Source organism: Podarcis tiliguerta (genome assembly GCF_965153285.1).
Source record: "Podarcis tiliguerta genome assembly, chromosome: 17".
NCBI classification, from domain to species: Eukaryota; Metazoa; Chordata; class Lepidosauria; order Squamata; family Lacertidae; genus Podarcis; species Podarcis tiliguerta.
The window spans coordinates 26,070,677-26,095,653 of record NC_139550.1 but is presented as its reverse complement, the minus strand read 5'-3'; the positions used below and the strand labels follow the sequence as shown (position 1 = coordinate 26,095,653).

The window sequence follows — 24,977 nt, the reverse complement described above, 5'->3', positions numbered from 1 at the left end:
AAACTATTTATTTTTAATTTTTTATTAGCAAAAACATATAAATACATAGTTAACAAATACATACATTAATAACCTATTTGAAAAGAGGAAAGGGGGAAAAATACATGTCAACGTAAAAAAGAAGAAGAAAAGAATAGAAAGGAAAGGAAAGCAAAAACAAAAGCAAAAAAGATACAAATTGACAAAACTTAACTATAACAGAATGATAACTTAAACATTCTCAATACCTGTCACCAGATAGATTCTATTTAATATGATTCTACCCTGTGTTGGTATTTCTTGTATATTTTGAACCTTCGGTGTGGGTTAAATCTCTTTACTTATTTTTTATTGCAGACTTCCTTCTGCCTCATTACAGTTTCAGTTCACATTAACCTACTCTTTTCCCCTGTCTTCATTGTTTTATCCTCATCTTGGAGAAGTGCAAATTTTAACTGATACCAGCATTCTGGTTTGCGTACTGTTTCAGGAACTGTGAATTGAGTAATGCAAATCAAGCTGAATTCCAACCCCATCCCTGCTCAAGAGGCCTGGGACCAGAACCTTCTCTCAACTAGGAATGTTCCAGATTGTTCCCATTAAATCACCTGTAGGCATTCCAGCATTTCTTGGATTTTGGCAGAGGGAGAGGGAGGTCAACAGCATGGGCCACTGAATTTTAATACAGGAAAGGCAGACTTATCTCTGAATGCAACTGTCAATATTCCCTGAGGGGATTTATTCATTTGCAGTTTTGCCTAAGGTTCCCACATTTTAAGCAGCAGCAACATTGCCTTACTTCACAGGTGAGGTATAAATTAATTTCAAAACGGAAAAGCATTCGCATTTAAACTTGGCAGGAAACCATACTTCTGTGACTCTGAGCCCGGCTTTGGCTGGTGAAGGTGGGATATAAATAAATTTATTAATTATTATTATTATTATTATTATTATTATATTATAGGAAGGCTTGCCGTCCTTCTTCTTCCCCCTGTACAGTGGTACCTCGGGTTACATACGCTTCAGGTTACATACGCTTCAGGTTCCAGACTCCGCTAACCCAGAAATAGTGCTTCAGGTTAAGAATTTTGCTTCAGGATGAGAACAGAAATCGTGCTTCGGCAACATGGCGGCAGCAGGAGGCCCCATTAGCTAAAGTGGTGCTTCGGGTTAAGAACAGTTTCAGGTTAAGAACAGACCTCCGGAACGAATTAAGTACTTAACCTGAGGTACCACTGTAAAGTGTTTTAGGGCTAGCTCTGGTGAACCTGTGCCATGGGAAAGGATCTCTGCACATGCTCCAAGGATCTCTTCTTTATTACTATGTCACATGTCTCAGTCCTCAGCACTGTCCCTGGAAGCAGTCTGCAGAGCTGAGCTGGGACAAAGAAAGTTCTTGTTTTGTACGCCGACTAATTCCTAACCTTTGTGCTTCCTCCAGGCGCCATCGTTGCCCTCATGTAACCAGACCCTTCGAAATGAACGAGAAGCCGTGTCTCCTCACTGAGTATACAGAGAAATACCCACTTTATCCCAACTTTGAACCCAGAGAATCCTGCAAACCCGTCATAGAGTACAATAAGCAGCCAGTACCAATGGAGGGCATTTCTACTATGAGGTAACAAATTGGCAAGTGTTGGGTATCTGTGAGCCAAGAAACAGACATACAGTGGTGCCCCGCAAGACGAATGCCTCGCAAGACGGAAAACCCGCAAGACGAAAGGGTTTTCTGTTTGCAGAGGCGCTTCGCAAGACGAATTTCCCTATGGGCTTGCTTCGCAAGACGAAAATTGACGAAAATTTTCGGGGGGGGGGGTTTCCGCTCCAAAACCCCTTTTTCTGAATCGCTAAGCTGCTAAAAGCATTTTAGCAGCAAAACCGCTAATCCCTTAAGCCTTAAAAAGCCGTTTTTAGCCCTTAAATCGCCAATAGCACTAATAGCGCTACTCCGCTAATGGGCTTGCTTCGCAAGACGAAAAAACCGCAAGACGAAAAGACTCGCGGAACGGATTCTTTTCGTCTTGCGAGGCACCACTGTACCTGGGGAAAGATGTGTGTTGCAGTCCTGTGGGGGGGTGAAGTTCTGATTTTCGGGACTTGAGGAGGGAAATGATGGAGGGTTTGTTATCCTGCTGAATGGAGAGAGCAGAGAGGGCAGAATGGCTGTTGCTCTAACACCAATACCTCTTGGCAACACCCTGGCTAGGTTTGGACAGTCATATTTTGGCCTCATAAACTGAGACAGGGAAGATCAGTCCAATGTTTATTATGGTGAGCGGACCATCAAAGGAGTACAGAGCATAAAAAAATATTAAATCACAGCCATTGCAGAACAAGGCTTGACAGGTGGCAAGGGGACACCTAGCTACTTTGCCACGAATTCAAATATCCAGGCAGTGGCTTAGTGTGGGGTGTGCAGGGGGGGCCGTCCGCACCGGACGCAACATCGGGGGGGGGGGCGCTCACACTCACAGCTCTCTGCCCCTACCTGGCTCACTCACTCTCTCTCACTGCAGTGCTGGCTGTGCGAATCCGATCCGAGCCGCCGGGTCGCCACCCACTGTGGAGGGGAGGGTGCCAGGTGTGCGGTGCGGTGCGGAGAGAGAGCGAGGGGCTATATGGGGGAGGGACAGTGCAGCGGGGGGGGGGGGCGCAAATTACTTGCCTTGCCCCGGGTGCTGACAACCCACGCTACGCCACTGTATCCAGGGCCTGATAAGCTGCGCCCAAGGGGTACTAAAGGAGCTCACAGATGTCATCTCAGAGCCTCTGCCTAAAAACTGAGAATTCTTGCAGAACAGGAGGTTTTTGAACTGCCCCTAGCTAAGATACTCAAGAATGTATGGATGCGGCCTTATCTATGGGGCTTCATTAGACTTGGAAGAAGAGGCTATGGGGTGGAGAAGGAAGCATAGTTTGTTTTTTAAAATAATTTTTATTAAGTTTTCCATTTAAAAATCTAATCATATCGCATTAATTAATCCGAATTATACCAATACATATCAAAATAATAAAATCCAAATATTTTGCCGAATTTTTTAAATTTTTGTTGGGGGTACCCATGTTTTGAGCTCAGTAAGGGTCCAATCATCTCATATTTCTGCTGCTTTGATGTTCACAAGTCAAGGGAGTACAGTTTGTAAACAGCAGCAATAATAGCAGCAGCAGCAACAGTAGCAGCAGCAATGTCCTGCTAAGCACAATGCTTGTGAGTTTCTTTTTCTTTAAACAATTGGCCTTTAACAGCTGCCAAGTTAGGACCCACTACAGATTCCCAGCTTGATTACCACCATACAGATATATCAGGGAGGGAATAAAAAGTGTATCCTCAAGTGCATCTTTGGGCTAGATATGGGTCTTGGGTGTAAAAAATTTGAAGACTATTATCATTTATGATGATTAAGTTTCTTACCTGCCTTTCACCAGCAGGTCCCAGGCAGGTCACAATAACCTAATATTCAAGATTAGGAACAGTTAAAACAAATCACACTTGTGGGAACAGGGCGAGTTGGCTTGTCAACCCAAATCCCCTGCCAGCTTCCAGGGGCATTAAACCTGTCCAAGAACATTATCTAAGGACGGGTGCAATATAGACACATGTTTTTCCTCGGTTCTAGATATTAACACAAGTGAGCCATGCTGGCGTTCTTGTTTACAGGAGAGATTACGTCCCTCATGAAGTGTCGCCTATAAAGTTGAGGCCGCCCGAACAATATTTCAAGAGTAATGCAGCTATGGACCTGTTGTCTACGTATAAGCAAGACTACAACCCTTACCCCATTAATCGAGTGCGTCCTTGCATGCCTCAGGAACGGAAATATTCTTCCGATGACAAGATGACCACAGTACCAACGTACAAAGGTAAGTGTCAAAGGAGCTATTTTATAAGGCGGTCTGCTTCTTTGCAACGTCTTGGACATTTATCTACTTGCACTGGCGTGCTTTCGAACAGCTAGGTTGGCAAGAGCTGGGACAGAGCAACAGGAGCTCACCCCATCGTGGGGATTCGAACCGCCAACCTTCTGATCGGCAAGCCCAAGAGGCTCAGTGGTGTAGACCCTTGGTGCAAGAGGAGGAAGCAGGATGATGCCCCCGGGGCCTTCCACTACTCCAGTCTGAACATTTTGTATAGCGTGTAACAAATGGTACTTGTACAAACATATAGACTGCCTACAGGGCTTGTATACAGAAGGTCTGTATGCACTAAGTCATTCACAAGGTATGGGAAATGTGACTAACGGGGTTGGGGGAACCTGTGGCAGACCCGCCAGGTGCCCTGATTTTCCAGGGACAGTCCCAGAGTTACTGAGGCCATCCCAGTTTATGGTTTGTTCCTGGGATGTCCCGGTTATCCTTTTTCCTCCCCTCCACGTCTTTGCTCTCTCTCTTCCTATAATTTCGAGGGAAAAGGTCACCAATCCACTTTAAATTTTTTCATGGCAACGCTTCATTTTTAAGGAAACACGTGGAGTGTTGATTCCTTTACTGTAAATGGAGCCTTACAATGCAAGCCTTTACATGTCTACTCAGAAGTAAATCCCGCTGTATTCAGTGGAGCTTACTCCCAAGTAACTGGTTAAAGACTGTGAGGCCTTACACTGCAATTCTAAGCATTTTTATTCAGAACTAGGTTCTAATGAGTTCAATAGGATTTACTCTCTGGTATGTTCTTGATCATTTTCACCGTTTCCATTATTATTATTATTATTATTATTATTATTATTATTATTATTACCACCACCCACCTTTTCCCCTGACAGGGACTCAAGGCAGCTTACAGATACAATTTTATTTCATTCCATTTGTCTGTGAAAGGTGTTGTACGCGATCCCTTCCCTCGCACATTTTTACTTCACCCCAATCCTGTGAGGTAGATTCAGTGGAGAGGTTGCAATTGGCTCAAAGTGCCAGATGTCAATGTCCAGGTGACGTCCATGCGTGCGTGAGATCAAATGCGGGAGCATCTTCCTGACACGGAAGAGAATTCCCTGTTTTCACTGGAGAAATGTTGGAGCACATGCCATGGACACAATCCTGCTCCCCACCTACGCATGCCGATTGTGCATGCATGTCCCTTCTGTCCCGTCTTCCCCGGCCCTTCGAGTGTGTGGATTCATCCCCTCAACGACGTTAGCATCCAAAACCCAAGTGCTTAAACTACCTGCAGATGGACCATATGAAAACCTTAGGTAATGATTTGCAGAGCCTTTGCCGGGGTTCCGAGAGCCGTAATGAAATGCAGCCCGGCTACATTTGGTTGCAATTTACAACTTTTTATCACAATTCTCTGCAAATGGAAATCCCCAGCTAATAATTGGTTCCACGGTCTTGGGCATATTGTGCTGATTCATTGTTTATAGGGCACATTTCATCGATTTGGAGGACTGGAACAAAGTGGCGCTTTCTAGTATTCAGGCAGTTATATCCCCTTGGCCAGAGTCAGACCAATTAAACTGCACTCACAAAGTTCCTGCGAGTTGGGGTCTCCATTCACTTCAATGGGGGATGGGAGGCAGCTGCTTCCATCAGTAGAATGGGGAAAGAAGCAGTTCCTTCTCCCCACCGCAGCTCCTGCCCACCCTAAGAGGATTTGGAACAGTGCCGGATTTGTGTATAAGCTAAACAAGCTCTAGCTTAAGGCCCCACTCTCTTGGGGGCCCCAAAAAATTTTAAAGAAAAAAACAACCTGGATGTACATTTCCAAAATATAAGATAAAAAAAGTAATAAAATAAAACCTACATCCAGCAACAGTGTTTTGTGTTGTGTAGGCTCCTATGATGTAAGTCAGGCATAGGCAAATTCGGCCCTCCAGATGTTTTGGGACTACAACTCCCATCATCCCTAGCTAACAGGACCAGTGGTCAGGGATGATGGGAGTTGTAGTCCCAAAACATCTGGAGGGCCGAATTTGCCTATGCCTGATGTAAGTAATGGGCCCCGCCTGCTAGCCTGCTCCCTAAAATATCACTGGTTTGCTCATTTCTATATACATTTTTATATATTTCTATATACCTTGGTTCTCAAACTTAATCCATTCCGGAAGTCCGTTCCAAAACCAAGGCACGCTTTCCCATAGAAAGTAATGCAAAACTACCCCTCAAAGCAGCAATTTCTTCTTAATTGTAATTCACTATTAATATACTTCTTAATTGTATTTCAGTTCAAAAATTATTTTGATAAAATACATATTTTGTTATGTGCAAATGGCTTTAGATCCCTATTAGGTCCATAAATTACCATATAGCATATATTCAACACAAAAAACAGCTACAAATGGTTGTGGACAAAGGACAGCTGGACATAAAGAGGGCCCCATTCCCTTTAGTAGCTGAGGGCCTCATCAAACCTAAATCTGGCCCTGCTTTGGAACAATGTGGGAGGGGTGCACTGGGGCAGAGGACGATTGCCCCCAATTGCCTCCCTCCCCTTTCTGCTGATGTAAGCCTCTGATACAACCCACTTCCCCCATTTCACAGAATCATACAATTATAAAGTTGGAAGGGAATTTGTGGTGCAGGGATCAGACCCACCAATGCAGATCCACATTCGCCTGTTATCTTTCAAGGTCAGGTATGGGACAATCCCTTCCATTCATTATATGGAGATAGAATATAATTGAGACAGAAATGAGAGTGAGAGGGGGGAAATGCAGTTTTTGCATTTATCTACATACACCCCAGCCAGACAGTGTGGCAGAAAATGATGCTATCAGGTCACAACGAATGACTAGCAGCTTTGCAGCATCACCCTGTGTATTGTTCCAGTCTTCTCATTATCTCCCAGATACACTCCTGATCTCGCCATAGGTAGATAATTTAATTTTAGAGTCATTTTGTTTGGCCATGCTGAGGTCTGCCTGAGCCTTTTTTTAAACATGTGGTGTGTATCCTTGATTCCCTCCCCTGTCTCTTAATTTTTTCAAGATGGTGATACATGGGAAGCCATTAATACCCACCAGAGAAGAAGGAGAGTTTCAACGAAATTGTAACATATTTTGATGGTGGATAGTAGCGCTGTTGGCTCCAACAAAGTAAAATATATTCATAATACCTAGGAGAGCTCCAAATGTGTGGAGTTCATTTTAACACACACACACACACACACACACACACACACACACACACGTGCAATGGAAGACATATGGAAACGTTTGCCGTCTTCCAAATATTGTACAAAACTCCCATATCAGCAAACATCCTAGGCCAGATTATCACAAGTCATGGCAAACTCTGGAAATACTTCCGTATGTCTTCAACGGCCTACAAACAGTGTGTTTGAAAGGTAATCCTTATAAATTTGCTCCATGGTTGCGTAGAGACTGCGTTAAGAAGCAGCCGTAAAAAAAAGAGGGATGTTCTCACTTAGTCGTCGCTCCATTTCCCCATGGCTCCTTTCAATACGTGTACATGGCTTCTTCCCAAAGTAACCTTAATCCTTTATTGCGTGCAGTAGCTATTAAACTGTGGCTGTCCGCGGAGATCCCTTGCAAGCACCTCAGTCCTCCTTGGGATGCAGCACTGCAAGGAAGCAGATTTAAATCCCAAGGCGGTCACAGGTGCTGTGTCTCGATGGCAGCTTCTCAGGTAGCAAAGATGCAGGTGTGCGGATGAGAATCAGGAAGAAGTGAAAGATCGCACAGGGCTTTGCATCACAACAAATTGTTGGGGCTGTGCCAGAGCAGACAAGAAGGGCTGTTGCACACACAACACATAGATAACTTTTGGGATTCAATAATAATAATAATAATAATTTTTATTTATACCCCACCCTCCCCAGCCAAGACCGGGCTCAGGCGGCTAACACCAGGTATAAAAACAATTGATTAAAATACAACTTAAAAACAAGATTAAAATACAACATTAAAATACAGCCTCATTTCAGTAGAAACTCAAATCAAAAACTTTTTGGGCATGAAAATGTCAAATCTTCACCAAGGCCAACTATCCAGACTGGATATTTATTCATTAGCATGGCATGCCATAAAGCCATTTGTTCATTAGCATGGCATGCCATAAAGCCACTTCTGACGTAGAAAGGAGGTGGGGTTGCGGGCTTCTCCCTCCCACCATGCACGTCGGGGCTGGCTCTCAGCCACAGTGCGATTGAAGGAATCCCCAATCGGGTCATCCCCTGGCCAGCCAATCGGCTAGCCTGGGGGGCGTGGCCTGCTCCATTTAATGCAGGGGCGGCCAGGGATCTCCTTCTTTGCCGCTTCCAGCTGCTCCAGTTTCCCACCCTCCCGCCCTTTAAGGTTTTCGTCTTTGACCTTGCTATGGACCTCGGTTGGTCGCCGTTAAGGAGCCTGGTAGGAATTTTTTCCACTTGGCAAAATAGCACCAGCCACTTGGTTTTCGCCCATCTCGTAGCAAATCTTCACAACTTTCTTGGTATTGGCGGTTAGGCATTGGTATTGGTATTGTTATGTAGATGGAAGGGGGGGAGGAAGCGCCATCACCTCCCCCAAATATTGAAGGGTAGTCCGATAAAGGATTCCGGGGGGCGTGGCCCTGTCCGAAGCCTGTGGAGGTGAGGGCCTAAGGCACCCCCCCCGAGCGGTGACCCCAGAGGAGTCCCTAGTTGATGTGCATCAGCAGGACTCCCCCTACTGGTGGTTAACCCTTCCTGGACTTCAAGCAGACGGGCTGGAGTCGGATATAGTCGGTTAGGACCAGTGCCGAAGCCAATATCGCTCATCACCTGTAACCAATAAATATCTGTGTCATGTGTCTTTATTTCCACTGGGGGGAGGCGGGAACTCACCACACAAGTGGAGTGGAAATGAGAATATGAGGATAAACAATAGCCCCATATGATTAGTCAGCAAATGTTAGCATATGATTTTGCTTTAAAATCGCATTCTCCTTACATTTCAGCTGATTACTTGCCCTGGAAGCAGCCCAAAAGGGACATGATTAAGCCGCCACACACTTTCCGCCCAGCAGAAGATAAATTTGACTGTCGGACCACGCACCAGGATGCGTACCTTTACAAGGGCCCAGTGATGACGAAGAGCTGCAAACCTTTTAGATCGCCACACATTACAAAGATACCCTTGGACAGTATGACCAACTATAAGTTGAATTACGTGGCACACCCCTTGTCCAAACGTCACGCCCATGTCCCCGAGCCATTCAAGCCCAGTGAGGAGCCATTTGATGGTCTCACCACCCACAAACAGTCCTACAAAGGGCTGGCAGGGCCCCCCGCTCAGTCCGTGAAGCCCCCTTACGTGAGGCCGGACCTTGCCAATTTTGAGGGGACTACCGAATTCCGGGAAAAGTTCTTAGCTTGGCCAACGGCCCCGCCGGTCAGCAGGAAGCCTGCCGCGTACACACCGCCTAAGGAGAAGATGGACCTCAAGACGATGGCGCAGATTCATTACGTCGACCCTCACGGCCGCCCGGCAACGTCCTGCAAACCCCTGGCCCGTGTCGTAACCCACACAGATCCCTTCGACCACTGCTCCACCATGAAGGAGGATTATAAGCATTGGGACTATTCAAAACCGAAGGCCATTGTTCCTCACTGTGAGGTCACGTTGCCCAAAGTCCCCATGGACACCTTGACCACCTTCCAGAGCCATTATGTGCCTCACCCGCTTCCATTCACCAAGAGCTTCAAGCCCCGACTGCCGGCGGCTCGGCCTCATGTCCCGTTTGTTGACGAAACCACTTACGCCACGTGCTACACACCCAAGAAAGTCCACATTTGCCCTGCCACGTACAAAGAGCCGCCCGGCTACGTATTTGAGAAGATCGATGAAGCAGGGCACAGGCGGTTCCGTCCTGCTACGGTGGCCCAGGACCGATGTGCGTCCAGTTTGAATATTGGTGACCGTAGAGGCAGTCTTCCTGGCGGCAGCTTCAGTCAAACGGGCCTCAAAGAGATTGCGATGAAAGCCTGATGTATTTCGAGCTAGTTTTCAACACACCACTGAATTTATTCGTTGATGAATGCTATTGGTATCATGTTTATTTCCAGAGGCTTGTTGCCCTTCTGGTAGAGCTGAATAAATAACTAACATTCTAGGAAAGCTCTCCTCCCCTGGTTGCATTATGACATTTTAATTCTGAAGCTGCCACCAGAAAACCATATGGCGCGATCCTCTGCATATCTACTTGGAAGTCCCATTGAGTTCAATGGCTCTTACTTGCAGGTACAGGTATGCAGTTTAAATTCATTAATCATATGAGTCTGAACTGATTGATCAGGCAATTAATTGATCAAATCTATGTTTGCATGAAAAGGGACGCGGGTGGCGCTGTGGGTTAAACCACAGAGCCTAGGACTTGCCGATCAGAAGGTTGGCGGTTCGAATCCCTGCAATGGGGTGAGCTCCCGTTGCTTTGTCCCAGCTCCGGCCAACCTATCATTTCAAAAGCACGTCAAAGTGCAAGTAGATAAAAAGGTACTGCTCCAGCTGGGAGGTGAACGGCATATCTGTGTGCTGCTGTGGTTCACCAGAAGCGGCTTAGTCATGCTGGCCACATGACCCAGAAGCTGTACACTGGCTCCCTCAGCCAGGCCAATAAAGTGAGATGAGCGTCGCAACCCCAGAGTCGACCACAACTGGACCTAATGGTCAGAGGTCCCTTTACCTTTATGTCTGCATGTGAGGAGAAAACAGTAATTCTCCAGGGGAAAAATGTTTTTAAAATTACGCATAGGCATGTCAAAAAAGGGATCAGCGCTGGTGAGTCCTTGTTGCACACAGATGTGTGTGTTCTCTTTTAAAGTGATGATTGTAGTCCGGTTTTATATATTCAGAATAATGTTTTTTAAGGTCTGCTGCCCAATTAATTAGGGCTCCTTTTTTAGTCAGCAAAATTTTTAAAATGATTAAACTAACCAATTCATCGACTAGCTACAGTGGTACCTTGGGTTAAGTACTTAATTCGTTCCAGAGTCCGTTCTTAACCTGAAACTGTTCTTAACCTGAAGCACCACTTTAGCTAATGGGGCCTCCCGCTGCCGCTGTGCTGCCGGAGCCCGATTTCTGTTCTTATCCTGAAGCACTATTTCTGGGTTAGCGGGTTAGCGGAGTCTGTAACCTGAAGCATATGTAACCCGAGGTACCACTGTAAAGGTAAAGGGACCCCTGACCATTAGGTCTAGTCGTGACCGACTCTGGGGTTGTGGCGCTCATCTCGCTTTACTGGCTAAGAGAGCCGGCGTACAGCTTCAAGGTCATGTGGCCAGCATGACTAAGCTGCTTCTGGTGAACCAGAGCAGTGCACGGAAATGCCATTTACCTTCCTGCTGGAGCGGTACCTATTTATCTACTTGCACTTTGACGTGCTTTCGAACTGCTAGGTGGGCAGGAGCTGGGTCCGAGCAACAGGAGCTCACCCTGTCTCGGGGATTCGAACTGCCGGCCTTCTGATTGGCAAGTCCTAGGCTCTGTGGTTTAACCCACAGCGCCACCCGTGTCCCTCATCGACTAAGCGCCCTACTAATTGCTGCTGCTGCTACTGTTAATCAGGACTTCATTGCCAAAAGGGGAGGTGATGGGGCTCAGCTGTGCACAGAAGTGAATCTCTTTGACTTGAAAGTGCTGCACGGAATCATAAGAGTAGCGAGGGTCGTCTTGGAGCGGCCTTCCAGGATGCACTTACAGCATCCCTGAGCAATAGCTGACCCTCTGCTTAAATATCACCAGCGAATGAGAGTCCACCACTACTTCCCGAGGTGGCCTGCTCTGTTCATCCACTTGAGAAGAACTCTGCACATGCTCAGAGTCATGGTCCTTGTTAGTTCAGTTACTAGCCCAGGCACATTTTTACAACTTTATTCATTTGTGAGAAATTTATGTTGTAAAGGGAAGAGAATAACTTCAGGGCAGATCGACACCATACATTTAAGGCACATCCGACACACATTTTAAAAGGTTCTCCCAGAGAATCCTGGGAAATGTGGTTTGTTAATAAGGCTGGGAATTCTAGTTCTCCCAGGACGTGTAGTCATTATGAGGCTTTGCTACATATTCCAAAAAGTGAATTTTGGCCCTAATAACAGCTTCCAGGCCTAGCAGTGACCAGCCCTGAGCCTCACTGCACCTGTGGTTTTGTTCTTAGCAATCCCAGGAGTTTGCAAGGTTGCCATGTGTCCTAAATCACAGGTGATGGCCAATTTGTTTGGAGGGCTGCCCAACCGAAGCCCAGTTTAAGGATACAGAACCACCAAAGTCAGGGGGCTGGAGGTTGCCCATTTATTGTCAACGCCTGGGCAGAAGAATGAGCAAGCACCCGAGTCACCTCCTCACACGATTCTGGTGAGTTGCATTTTTATTTCAAATTATAATAATTAATGCTAAATTGACATGCAAAGGGATGAAGTTTGGGGATAGATGACCCCAGGTCCAGTCCCAGGTAGGGGACTGGGGGAGAGCTGTCTCTAAAACCTCGGAGAGCCTCTGCCAGTCTATGGAGACGATTACACAGAACAAAAGAAATTACCGTGAAAATCCCTGAAACGAGAAGTAATTGACTATAGAATAACAAAAATCAAAAAATAAACTAGAATTAAACAAAAACTTAACGAGATGCCAGCTACAAAACTCATTTCACTGAACTAATCCGTTTCCTCAGGAGGAAATAAAGAAATTATAAGATTTGAAGTGATATCAAACAAGCTCAAGAGCCCTATTTAAGAGAATCGAGCAGTAGTGATAAGAAATTGAGGTTTTAAAGTTTCAAACAAACTCAAAAAACAGGGCAGAAACTCAAGAAAGTTTTAAATAAAACCCTATTTAAGAGAACCAAGCAGTAGTAATAAGAAATAGAGATTTGAAGTTTCAAACAAACTCAAAAATAGGGCAGAGACTCAAACAAGTTTTGAACATAGCCCTACTGAGAAATTGAGGTTTTAAGTTTCAAACAGACTCAAAAACAGGGCTGAAGCGCTCCTGACTGTTGATGTTAAAGAATGATATAGGGTGTTCCCAATCACAGGTATACTGTAAGGTGAAAGAATTTTTAAAGGGACAGACCATCTAGTTCAAACATAGGGCGTAGTTGCCAAAGTTTGTAAAGAATAACAAGAATATTGTTTAAATAGAGTTATAAGAGATTACAATAAGGAACTAAAGTCAATATAAGAGTTGAGACCTGATGGAATTAAGGAACTAAATCTAAAATGATAAACCATCTGAAATCCGTTGCCTTATGTTTTGTTTCTAAGAAATGAGAAGTAAGAGGTGCTTCCATCACTTTATTATGAATACGATGGTTTATCATTTATAAACATCAAACTCCTGAGATAAATACGGATATTTTAAGAAAGAAATTACTACAGAAGGAAATGTATTGGATTTTTAGATTGCTCGATTCTCTTAAAGCCCTGTTTTTTGAGTTTGAAGTAATTTTTTGAGTTTGAAGTAAGTTTTTGAAGTAATTCTATAGTCGATTACTTCTCGTTTCAGGGATTTTCACGGTAATTTCTTTTGTTCTGTGTAATTTCTTGGTTCCGTGACTGTCTTTTTTTCACTAGTCTGTGTAGACGATGCAGAACTAGAATTAGCCTCCTGAGAAACAGTTTCTAGCCAAATGTGATTTTGGTTTTAAACGCAGTATAAGGAATCTCTATGGGAGTATATTGTATTTAAAAATGGGGTATCAGAGGTTTTAGGGGGCTAACCTGGTTGGGGTAGCAGGCTTGTTAGTTTTTGCATGTCTTATGTAGATTTTTCAATTTTGTTGTTCTGACAATGACAATAAAGATTATCGTATCGTATCAATCTCACTTGACACAAGGCCTATGGAGGGACAGTGTGGTGTACTGGTTAGAGTGTTGGATTAGCACCTGGTGGAGACCAGGGTTCAAATCTCCACTTAAGTCGTTGGGTTTCCTTGGGCCAGTCCCTGTCTCTTAGCTGGACCTGCCTCGCAGGATTCTTGTGAGCATAAAAAGTGGAGGAAAAGCTCCATGGGGCACCTTGAGCTCTTTGGAGAAAAGGTGGGATATAAATCAAGCAGAAGAATAAAATATACAGTGGTACCTTGGTTCTCAAACGCCTTGGTACTCAAACAGCTTGGAACCCAAACACTGCAAACCCGGAAGTGTGTGTTTCGGTTTGCGAACTTTTTTCGGAAGCCAAACGTGCTCCATTTTGAGTGCCACACTTCTGTTTTGAGAGTTACACTGAGGTCTGTCTGTTTTTGCTATTTATTTTGCATTTTTGTTTTTGTAGCTCTTCATTGTTTGATTTTTGTGACTGTGTGGAACCCAGTTCAGCTACTGATTGATTGATTGTTTGACTGCAGTAAATTGTTTATTGCTTTCATTTTATGGATCAATGGTCCCGTTAGATAGTAAAATTCATGTTAAATTGCTGTTTTTGGGGTTCTTTTTAAAAGTCTGGAATGGATTAATCCGTTTTGCATTACTTTCTATGGGAAAGCACACCTTGGTTTTGGAACGCTTTGGTTTTGGAACGGACTTCCGGAACAGATTAAGTTTGAGAACCAAGGTACCACTGTACATGAAAATCAAGATGCATATCAGTGTTGTTTAAATCTGTGCCCTCTTTTTGGAGATTTACATAAGTGGCCACTGGAGGCACTTAGGCAGGAATCTGATATCCCAAACCTCTTTCTGTGGGGAGTATTAATTGTCCAAAATTTCCTGGTTATATGGCAAGTCTGGAGAACATCACCATTTTATATTCTGCTTAGTGGAAATTGTGGCTCATGCATTCAGCCTTAGTTTTGCTTAAGGGGGTTTGCAGCGACTGTTGGTTTTCGAACAGCTTGGCTCTCGAATGTTTTGGCTCCCGAACGCTGCAAACCCAAAAGTGGTTTGCAAACTATTTTTGGAAGCCGAACGTCTGACGGGCATCCGTGGCTTCTGATTGGCTGCAGGAGCTATGCTTTGGTTTCTGAATGTTTTGGAAGTCGAATGGACTTCTGGAACTGATTCCGTTCGACTTCCAAGGTACGACTGTATTTGGTCCTCCTGGCTATTGGTTAGCCATTCCCTGCTTTCTGGCTCAGGAAAGTCCACATCTTTCCTCCTGAGTGAAGTCCTACTTGATCTGCTATGATAGGTCTCAGCAAGTTAGCTTTCTTTCTTACTTGGTAATAAAAACCACTAGGTTAGACCACTGGGTTTGTAGAAAACCAGCCCCATAAACGTTGCACTACCAACCTCGCAGAATATTTACTTAAACCAATAATTTAGGCTTAACAAATAATTTTGGGTAAAGTGGGGGAGGGAATAGTAACCTTCAATCTGACCATTGAAGCATTTCCTTAAGTAACAAGGAGCAAGTTCTGGGTTCCTTCATTAGCAATTGTTCTCCGTTTCTCCGGTCTCTTCGGTTTACATGGCGCTCCTGTTTGTTTGGGTTGACCTTCTGGATTGAAGCATGAGATCATCCCAATGGTCATGAGGGACCGAGAGGCAGCAGACTGTTTTATAGGATCAGAGGAGCGCCCGCGTGTGCAGAAGAAATTGATTTCTCAATTCCCACATGATTTTGTTGCAAGCATATTTACAGTGCAGGGCGTGCAGCCACAGCGATCATAATAATTACCCACTCAAAAGCAAATGTTTTGTATTTCAAATCACAGCCTCTCCCAGCACTTTAATTCCTTCTCAGCCGGACACATATGCACATATTTGTTTGTTATTGCAGATTATCAGCTATTTTACCCTTTATCAGTGGTGTCCAAACTTTTTTCAAAGAGGGCCAGATTTGATGAAGTGAAGGGCTGACCAAAGTTGTTTTTTAGGATTGAAGTTGTTTAGCTTTTTTTAGAATTTTACACCCCACAAAATAAACCAACTGGCATACCTGCTTTAGATTTAGATAGCATTTAGTCCTTTGAAGGGAGAACTCTAAGCCATGATAAGCTTTCATAGGAACCTAAGACCACTATCCAGTGAACATTGGATTTATGTAAGGACAGACACTCCAAGTGTCCCTTTTTTCCAGGGACAGTCCTGGATTTACAGAAGCCGTCCCTGTTTCCGATTTGATTCTGGAATGTCCTGGTTTTCTTTAAGATGTCACTATTTTCATTCGAGAAATGCTGGAGGGATGTTTCTATTTTAATCGGAGAAATTTTAGAGGGTATGGAGTTATGCAACCCCCCCGAGCCAAGGAGATACAATCTGTAGAAGACATCTGAAGGTAGCCCTGTATGGGGATGTGCTGTGGTCTAAACCACTGAGCCTCTTGGGCTTGCCAATTGGAAGGTCAGCAGTTCAAATCCCCACAATGGACTGAGCTCCCATTGCTCTGTCCCAGCTCCTGCCAACCTAGCAGTTCTAAAGCATGCCAGTGCAAGTAGATAAATAGGTACCGCTGCGGCGGGAAGGTAAACGGCGTTTCTGTTCACTCTGGCTTCCATCACGGTGTCCCATTACGCCAGAAGCGGTTTAGTCATGTTGACCGCATGACCCAGAAAGCTGCCTGTGGACAAATGCTGGCTCCCTTGGCCTGAAAGTAAGATGAGCACCACATCTCATAGCCGCCTTTGACTGGACTTAACTGTCCAGGGGTCCTTTACCTATAGGGAAGTTTTCTAATGTTTAATGTTTATTAAGTTTTCATATATGTCGGAAGTTGCCCTGAGTGGCTTATACCCGGATGGGCGGGGTATAAATAAGAAAATTATGATTATGGAATAGGACGTCCCTATTTCCATCAGAGAAATGTTGGAGAGTATGTTAGGATAAAAATGTTTAGGATCAGGCTTTGGAAGCTCAGTGGTAGAGTAAATGCTTTGCATGCAGGTGGTCTGTTTCAATCTCCAGCATCTCCCGGTAGGGCTGGAAGATGCTCCTGCCTGAACCTGTGGAAAGCGCATCAGTGTTGACATTACTTATATATATACAGTGGTGCCTCGCAAGATGAAAAGAATCCGTTCCGCGAGTCTCTTCGTCTAGCGGTTTCTTCGTCTTGCGAAGCAAGTCCATTAGCGGATTAGCGCTATTAGCGGTTTAGCGGCTATTAAAGGCTTAAGGGATTAGCGGATTAGCTGCTAAAAGGCTATTAGCAGCTTAGTGCCTTAGAAAAAGGGGGTGGGGAGCGAAAAAAAATCGCAGGAACTCGCAAGACATTTTCGTCTTGCGAAGCAAGCCCATAGAGAAATTCGTCCTGCGAAGCACCTCCAAAACGGAAAACCCTTTCGTCTAGCGGGTTTTCCGTCTTGCGAGGCATTCGTCTTGCGGGGCACCACTGTATAATAAAAACAAAGCTCAGCCAAGAACAAGCCTCCCAGGACAGAAGCTTCACTCTGGTATCTTAAAAGGGAGAGGCTGCCATAAAATAAGTGAGAAGCCATTTCATATGGTGCTATCCCTCCTCTTGTAAATCCGATGCAAGTGGGATGCAGTACTGCTTGTTGGGCAGAAGGAAGCCGGTGAGGAAAGCCCTGGTCCCCAGCCCCCCCCCCCCAATTTGGCAAATATATCATTGGCATCGGGATTGTTCACGTGCAACGAACCAGCCTTCGGTTTTAAAGTGGGCCAAAATTCTTTTGGGTGCCCTTTAAATTCAGGCAGATAACGATGGCTGACATGAGGGCAGGTATTAAGGAGTTTTGTTTGCTGCATTATCATTCACCATGGCTACTATTTGTTTCTCATCTGCACAACAGTACTTTAGGTTTTGTAATTAGGGTTTCAGTTTTGGGTCCCTTAGGGGGCTGGAGAAGGAAACAAGTCATTTGCCTAATGTTAAATCCACCCTCTCTCCTGGAAACCGAAGCCTAAGGTCACATTTAAATTGGCTATTAAAACACATCTCTTCTCTCAAAGAATATGAAGAACTGTAGTTTTCTCCTCATGGAGCTCTAATTCCCAGCATCCTTAACAAGGCACAGTTCCCAGATTGGGGGGGGGGGGCAGAGCATTTTAAATGTACACAGCCTAAGGTTTTTGATACTTCTCTTCAGATCTCGGACAGAAATGAAGCCTGAGCTGTTTCTAAATTCCAAGGCGTCCATATGGTTTATAAAGAACGAGACGAGACAAGAGGGAGTAAATAAATAAGATGCATTATTTGTACAAAAAAAATTATATAATCAAGTTTTTTGTTTTTGTTTTTTTAAAGGGGAGGGAAGCCGCCTCCTGTAATAATTTTCCAACCCTAATAAATGTACACTGATGCTCTCAGGTTGCAATTCATCAGACAAATGACATTTGAAATTACATTCATAGGCTGCAAGCCTTTGCACAGTTAACAAACCTGCAAGCCCCGGCGGGACTTAGCACAAGCGCTCTGCGCAGAGGACCCTGGCCATGGTGTGCAAAGGGGGCAGAGCGGCCGAGTCAGCCTCTGAGTGCAATTCAGCACCACGAAATACAGCGGTACAATCCTGGATTTCTGTAGGCCTTGCCTCGGAGAGTCCTTGCAGGCGCAGGCCCCTCTGCGATGCCCACCCACAGCGTCACATGAATGAAAGGGGGCAACAAAGGGATGTGTGCGTGGAGCTTCACTCTGCGCTAAATTTTTGTGTGGGGGAGGTCTGCTTGGGTGAGAGCCCCAGGCATGCTGGTCCACCGGGGCTTTAAGCTCCGAGATCCCTTGGAGCAGAGTTATTGCATAATGACTATAAAAGAGGTAGCTGCTGCATGGTTGCCATGTGTCCTCTTTTCCCAGGACACGTCCTCTTTTTCAGGGGTAAATGTTTGAGACAAATTGCATTTAATTGCTTTGAATGGCTGGTACAGTGTCCTCCTTTTTTTTGCTCTTCAAAATATGGCAACCCTACCAAAGGCTGATATTACCGCTGCATTTCTCGCCAGTTATTGCTGTCGGAAAACAGCCGCCACATCATTATTAAGTAAGCTGCTGTTCGTTCTCTTGGTAACTCCTTGGGTTTTTTTAATTAATTAATTAATTTAAATTAATTTAAATTAATTTTAAAAAACCCACCCCACCCTTGCCTCCCAGTTGTTGCAATTTACTCTGTATGCGCTGAAACTCAGTCAATATTAAACAAGAAGTGCTGATTTAGAATTTGGGGAGGGGAGGGGATATACATTATCACTGGTACAACAAAAACACATTGCAGAGGGATAACAGAATAGCTCCTCCTCCTAAATAGTTTCATCTGAACAACATAATGTACAATTATTCATATTGCACTTTTTATACAAGAAATTCTAATAAATATACAAAAAAAAGATACATTTACATACATAGAAAGACATTCTTCTTCTTTTTTAAATAAACGTCGCTTTGATTCATAGCAACACAATAGCTCAGAGACCCATCTGAAAGAGAGAGAAAGAGAGAGAGCGAGCACGTATTCCCTGCCAGATACATTTTGGAATGACCCAAAACCGGAGGCAATTTAATCTGTCGGACCTGATGCTGGCCTCACCAGAGAACTTCCAGACTTGCTTTAGAATTGGCACGTAATAAAAGCTGCAACCTGTCAATGCTACCTTCAGCACTTGAGCTGCGTTTTATGACTTCAGCACAAGCCCTGGGCCCCCACAGAGACACCTGAGGCACAGCTAAGCCCTTTTATAGAACCTGGTGCTCAACCAAAGGACGAGAGCCGCACAAAGCTAAAGGTTTGCAAGCCAGGCCTCCCCGCTGCCTTGCCCCACTGACGTGGGGGCTTCTTTCTAAACAGCCTTTTATTTTCCTTGGCTTGAAGAGGTGCAGCACTTTGTGGCACTAAAGCCCGGATATATAAATCCGCTAGACACCTATAGGGATGTCGGGGAATTCTGACAAAAACGGAAAAGGAAGCGGAATCTGCTGCAGCTTGCGTGTTTGTCTGCAGTCAGGAGCAGAAATGAATTGAGCAAGTAAGATCAGTGTTCATTCACATTGCTGCTGTTTCTGAGTCTGCAAACAAGCAGGCAAGTTAACAGCATTTTAAACATGGTTTTGGCGTTCCCTTTACACTGAAACGAGTGTAAGGTACATTAACTAGCGGACATAATGTAGCATTTGACAGAAACTGAACTGCAGTGGAATGGAAACGGCGATGATTGTGATGGATACAGGTCAGAATGCAAAAGGTGGCCTTCAACCATCCCCTAGAGAGCTCAAAGCACACTTAGGATCAGTGCTATTTATTGCAGAAACTTGTTCTTTCTGCTTCACTTTGGGGCCGGGGGCTGCAGGCTGCATAGGTTGCTGTGCAGGCATACTGGCTGCAGTCTCACAACCTCGCCCGCTGGCCCACCTGCTGTTTGCAGCCTGGAAGTCATGCTCACGCAACCCACATGAGCTGTGTTGTGGGCCAACACCTATTTGACAAGCTGCAGAGCCAGTGTGGTGTAGTGGTTAAGAGCAGTGGACTCGTAATCTGGTGAACTGAGTTCGATTCCCTGCTCCTCCACATGCAGCTGCTGGGTGACCTTGGGCCAGTCACACTTCTCTGAAGTCTCTCAACCCCACTCACCTCACAGAGTGTTTGTTGTGGGGGAGGAAGGGAAAGGAGATTGTTAGCCGCTTTGAGACTCCTTAGGGTAGTGATAAAGCGGGATATCAAATCCAAACTCTTCTTCTCTTCTTCTTCAAATCTGCCAAACCCTAACTGAGCCATTCACGAGGGGAAACATGCACCTACTGCGAGAGCCTGTTGGATGCACACTTCCAAATCTCAAAATGTGCATGAGATGCGCATGGACTTTGGTCAAAGTAGTCCAGCTGAAGCCTGCTTCATACCTGACCCCGAAAACGTTTATTGGCCATATGTTTCACTAAAGTGGGCGTGTGGCTCAGGGACCACCTAGACTGATAGTCCTATACTTATTCAACATTTATCTTGTCCTTCCTCCAAAGGGAGTCCTTTTTGTTTGAGATCTGCTTCAAATGAGAGAGCAGCACAGCCACACTCCCCCAGTTACGGGAACGCTTACCTTTGTCAGAAGCAGCGCAGTCAGCATCATGCTTAAAGTAGGCCATTCACATCAATTCATGCTGTGGCCCCATGCTGTGGATCAATGGTCCAGGTGTACTAACATGCCCATGCTGCATGGTCAGGTGCTACTGTTTTAAACATGATGCTGAACTCGTGGGAATTCCAACAGGGTGTGTTTAACCTTAATAGCCTCATAGTGAGAAATACCTGATTGTGTGCCAATTCTGGGCCAGCAGGTGGGTGGAGATGGCTGCGTTGTACGAATCTCAAGTCATATTCAAGAGTTGCACACTTTTGCATTTTTAACCTGTATACTTTTATTCCGTACTGTTAGCTACAGATGGCTCATGGTATTTCTTTTTCTGGACTAGGTCCCACACTTACCTCCGTTATAATCAAATATTCTTCTTCAAATTTTTTTAACACTCAGTATGCACTATTGCATCTATGCACCTGCCCAATCTAGATCCTATTTTAATCATTAACTCTCAATTATGTTCCAATTTAATTTTTATTAGCACCAGCTAAACCAGATAATTGCTTCAGGAATTTTGAACCTGGGCTCTTATTCCAGTTTCATCCGGTCTAAAATTGATCAAGTGTCCTATTAGTATGTGAATATCATTGCACATATTCAGTATTTATTGAGAATATTTTGTGTGTGTGTTTTAAAAAACAAGAGTCTATACAGTCGTACCTTGGTTTTTGAACAGCTTCGTTCACGAACAACTTGGAACTCGAACGTCGCAAACCCAGAAGTGGGTGTTCTGGTTTGCGAACTTTGCCTCAGAAGCTGAATGTCCGGCGTGGCTTCTGATTGGCTGCAGGACACTCCTGCAGGCAATCGGAAGCCACGCCTTGGTTTCTGAACATTTTGGGAGTTGGACGGACTTCCGGAATGCATTCTGTTTGAAAACCAAGGTACCAGCAGGGACAATGAACAGAAATCAACTGAAATGTGACAAGAGGGCAAGCCTTTGGTGCATCATTTCTTTCAAGACTCTTTTTTGTGACTGGGATTAGCAGATACACCCTTTGCATTGCTCCCCCTGTTTTGAATGCCACGTTGAAATGGAGCTTGTGCCAATGCAGTATTTTGAGACTTGGACTGTGCCTCCTGCGCATAATCCAAAAGCAGGGAGCCCAGGTGGTAAGGCAACAGAGAAACAGCTATACAAAACCCATGGCGGATGAATATACGGAACTGCTGACCACATGAACACACAACCATTTGGGAAGCTGTTGGGCTGCAGCATCCCTTCCCCAATGGCGAGTAGCAGAATTTTCCCTCTCCCTTGCTTCCCCGTATTTCTGACTGCAATGGTACAGGGTAAATTCCTCTTCGCCCAGAGGTGGGTGGCTGTTCCTTCCCATGTCCATGTGGTGAAATGCACTACATGGGAAGCTACTCCTTCTAGCAGATGGTCATATCAGCAAGTCTTCCAGGGTCAACTGAAGGCTAATCCATTCTTCAACATGACACCCCCTTTCCTTCCACCCTTCGTTTGTGCAGGGGTGAATGTCGCGTTCCACTCTTGACTCAAGGTACTGGCAATTTCGCTAGGCGTTTGCTGAGCCCAGTTGCTCAGGGTCGGTTTCCGCAGGTTCCTTCTGTCCACAAAGGGCAGCCTTGAAGTCTTCCAGGGCGTTCCATCATTCCAGACTCTCCTCTCTCCGGCGCTCTCTTTCCTTTTGCTTTTGGTCTGCACCCTCATAACGAATTCTGTGACTTGCTGCGTTTGTCTCCTTATAGAAGGGAAACCTTGTCAAGGTCTTTACAAAGATTCAGTTTAAGAAAGGGATTTTGAAAAAAGCAGAAACAAAAAAAAAGGGGGGGGGGAGAGGAAAAAATAAATAAATAAAATGGAAGATAAGGCCATTCCATTTCCAATTTTTCCTTTTTATGAAGAAGCCCTTCTCAGTAACAAAGCAGAGGGTGGGGGCTGGTGGTGCCAAATTCATCAGATAGGTTCTCTGCCTGCCACCTTTATGCTTTTCCACACGTCCCACAGCACCGTGATTTGAATTGTGCGAGCTGGCAGAGCTTCAGCTGCTTCACCTTCTCACAGTACCTGGTGGTATCTCTGCACTCGACTAGGAAAAAGAGAAAAGAGAGAACCATTGCATTATTGCATAAAAGAGAGAGAGAGAGAGAAGAATTCATTACCTTGCATCTCATATGTGGACTGGTTTTACAGCTTCTCTCTGCAAAGTTCCTATCTTCCTATCTTTTCATTACCGTTGCAACATTTAGGGCCATTTCTTTCACAGAACTGAAGACAGAACTATTGGCCGTTTACTTCGCCCCACCCAAAAAAGCCCCATAACTTTTTTTGTCTGCAATTTGGCAGGCTTAATCCAACCTGCAGGGGGTCTTGGGCTTGAACATTTCATTCGCTTTGGCCAAAAGCGGAGAAAGTTAGAGCTGTTTTTAGATACTCCATTATAGTGAATGGGGAACACACAGCTTTTTAAAGATATATACAGAACAGGTTAAAACCTGAAATGCAGGTCAAACTGAAACACAGATTGAATGGGGGAGAGCGTGGCATGATGCAGAAACAGATCATATTTTTTTTTAAATGCACAGCTTGCAAGATGAATCTTGGGGCCTCTCTAGAACTCCAAAACAAAGGAGCTGTGAGAAAAAAGATTATGCAAATATATATTCATATATATGAATCAGTACATATTTCAACCTACATATGGGATTATCCTGCGACAATGTGTATAAAGAATAACCACAGAGCTTTATTTATATAGTACAGTGGTACCTCGGGTTACATACGCTTCAGGTTACAGACTCTGCTAACCCAGAAATAGTACCTCGGGTTAAGAACTTTGCTTCAGGATGAGAACAGAAATCATGCTCCGGCGGTGTGGCAGCAGCAGGAGGCCCCATTACTTAAAGTGGTGCTTCAGGTTAAGAACGGACGTCCAGAACGAATTAAGTACTTAACCCGAGGTACCACTGTAATGTAATTGTGCTTTACATGCAACTGTTCTGTAAGCTAGTCTTTCATGATGTTCTGCCAGGTAGTGATGAGAACGTTATCATATATAATCTGATTAGAAATCTGGAGAATCAGCAGTGTAGTGAAATTCATGCACAACCAGCTATGACCACCTGGCAGAGGATGACATGTGAACCAGTCCCCAGAATCTGCATTTTCAGACAGCGGCTTTCCCCAGCGAGTGCAGTGCTAAGTTGGAAAGACGTACTATTTTCACAGGGAGTGATGTTGCAGCGCTGCCAGTTAGCCGGCCTCGGTCTCCAGGCGCAGTAGTGCTCTTGCACAGGTTTGTTGGTGCGGACACGCACACATTCCACTCGTCTCGACTGGAAGCCGTAGTTCCCGCAGGTAGCCGTGCACAGAGTCCACAGACTGACCCTCCAGTGCACTCCGCAAGCATCTGTCCAGCAGTTCTGCGTGCTCAGAGGCCTTTTGGCAAACAGAAGAGATACAATGCTACTGCAGAAATATTCTTAAAAACAGCACCTGTACGAGCCTTTCAGGAAAGGCTGATCCTTGTCTGGCCAAGTAGGAGTCAAACCAGAGACAGTCCCCTGTCTTGACAAATCAACCAGAAGGATGTACACTCTGCATATAAAGGGACCCCTGACCATTAGGTCCAGTCGTGGCCGACTCTGGGGTTGCAGCGCTCATCTCGCTTTATTGGCCGAGGGAGCTGGCGTACAGCTTCTGGGTCATGTGGCCAGCATGACTAAGCCGCTTCTGATGAACCAGAGCAGCGCACGGAAACGCCGTTTACCTTCCCGCTGGAGCGGTACCTATTTATCTACTTGCACTTTGACATGCTTTCGAACTGCTAGGTTGGCAGGAGCAAGCAACAAGCAACGGGAGTTCACCCCATTGGGGGGATTCGAACCGCCGACCTTCTCATCGGCAAGTCCTAGGCTCTGTGGTTTAACTCACAACGCCACCCTACACTCTGCATATACACACACACACAAACACATGGAATGATTCACTATAGTATGCAGAATTCTGCACAATGATAATGTACCATCGTGCCTACCTGAAGGTTAGGTTTTGCTTGTCCAGTGTAGCATCACTGAGTTGAGCTTACTTGTGCCTCTCGTGGACCAAGGCAGGAGTAGCTTTTACAGGAAATAGGTTGGGTCCTCTTGGTTTTGCATA

General features: G+C 45.0%; 3 protein-coding genes across 5 annotated transcripts in view; 1 reads left to right on the top strand and 2 right to left on the bottom strand.

Annotated features, from left to right (window-relative positions):
- Positions 1-10,013, top strand: part of SAXO1 (stabilizer of axonemal microtubules 1) — a 31,207-nt gene extending 21,194 nt beyond the window's left edge. The window contains exons 2-4 of the mRNA XM_083420243.1: positions 1,421-1,597; positions 3,638-3,840; positions 8,854-10,013. Of these exons, the coding sequence (XP_083276369.1) occupies positions 1,421-1,597; positions 3,638-3,840; positions 8,854-9,884 (1,411 nt within the window). The 3' untranslated portion in view covers positions 9,885-10,013. The remainder of the gene's footprint in view (positions 1-1,420; positions 1,598-3,637; positions 3,841-8,853) is intronic.
- LOC310667864 (SOSS complex subunit C-like) overlaps positions 1-21,055 on the bottom strand; it is a 76,938-nt gene extending 55,883 nt beyond the window's left edge. Inside the window, exon 1 of the mRNA XM_083420895.1 lies at positions 21,044-21,055. The gene's annotated coding sequence lies outside the window, so the exon portion shown is untranslated. The remainder of the gene's footprint in view (positions 1-21,043) is intronic.
- Positions 21,056-21,631: 576 nt separating this feature from the next.
- The window catches only part of ADAMTSL1 (ADAMTS like 1), a 473,481-nt gene continuing 470,135 nt past the window's right edge, over positions 21,632-24,977 (bottom strand). For all 3 annotated transcript variants that reach the window (XM_083419278.1, XM_083419280.1, XM_083419279.1), the window contains 2 exons: positions 24,037-24,257; positions 21,632-22,908 (listed from right to left, as the gene is read on the bottom strand). In XM_083419278.1, coding sequence (XP_083275404.1) covers positions 22,802-22,908; positions 24,037-24,257 — 328 coding nt within the window. In that variant the 3' untranslated portion in view covers positions 21,632-22,801. The remainder of the gene's footprint in view (positions 22,909-24,036; positions 24,258-24,977) is intronic.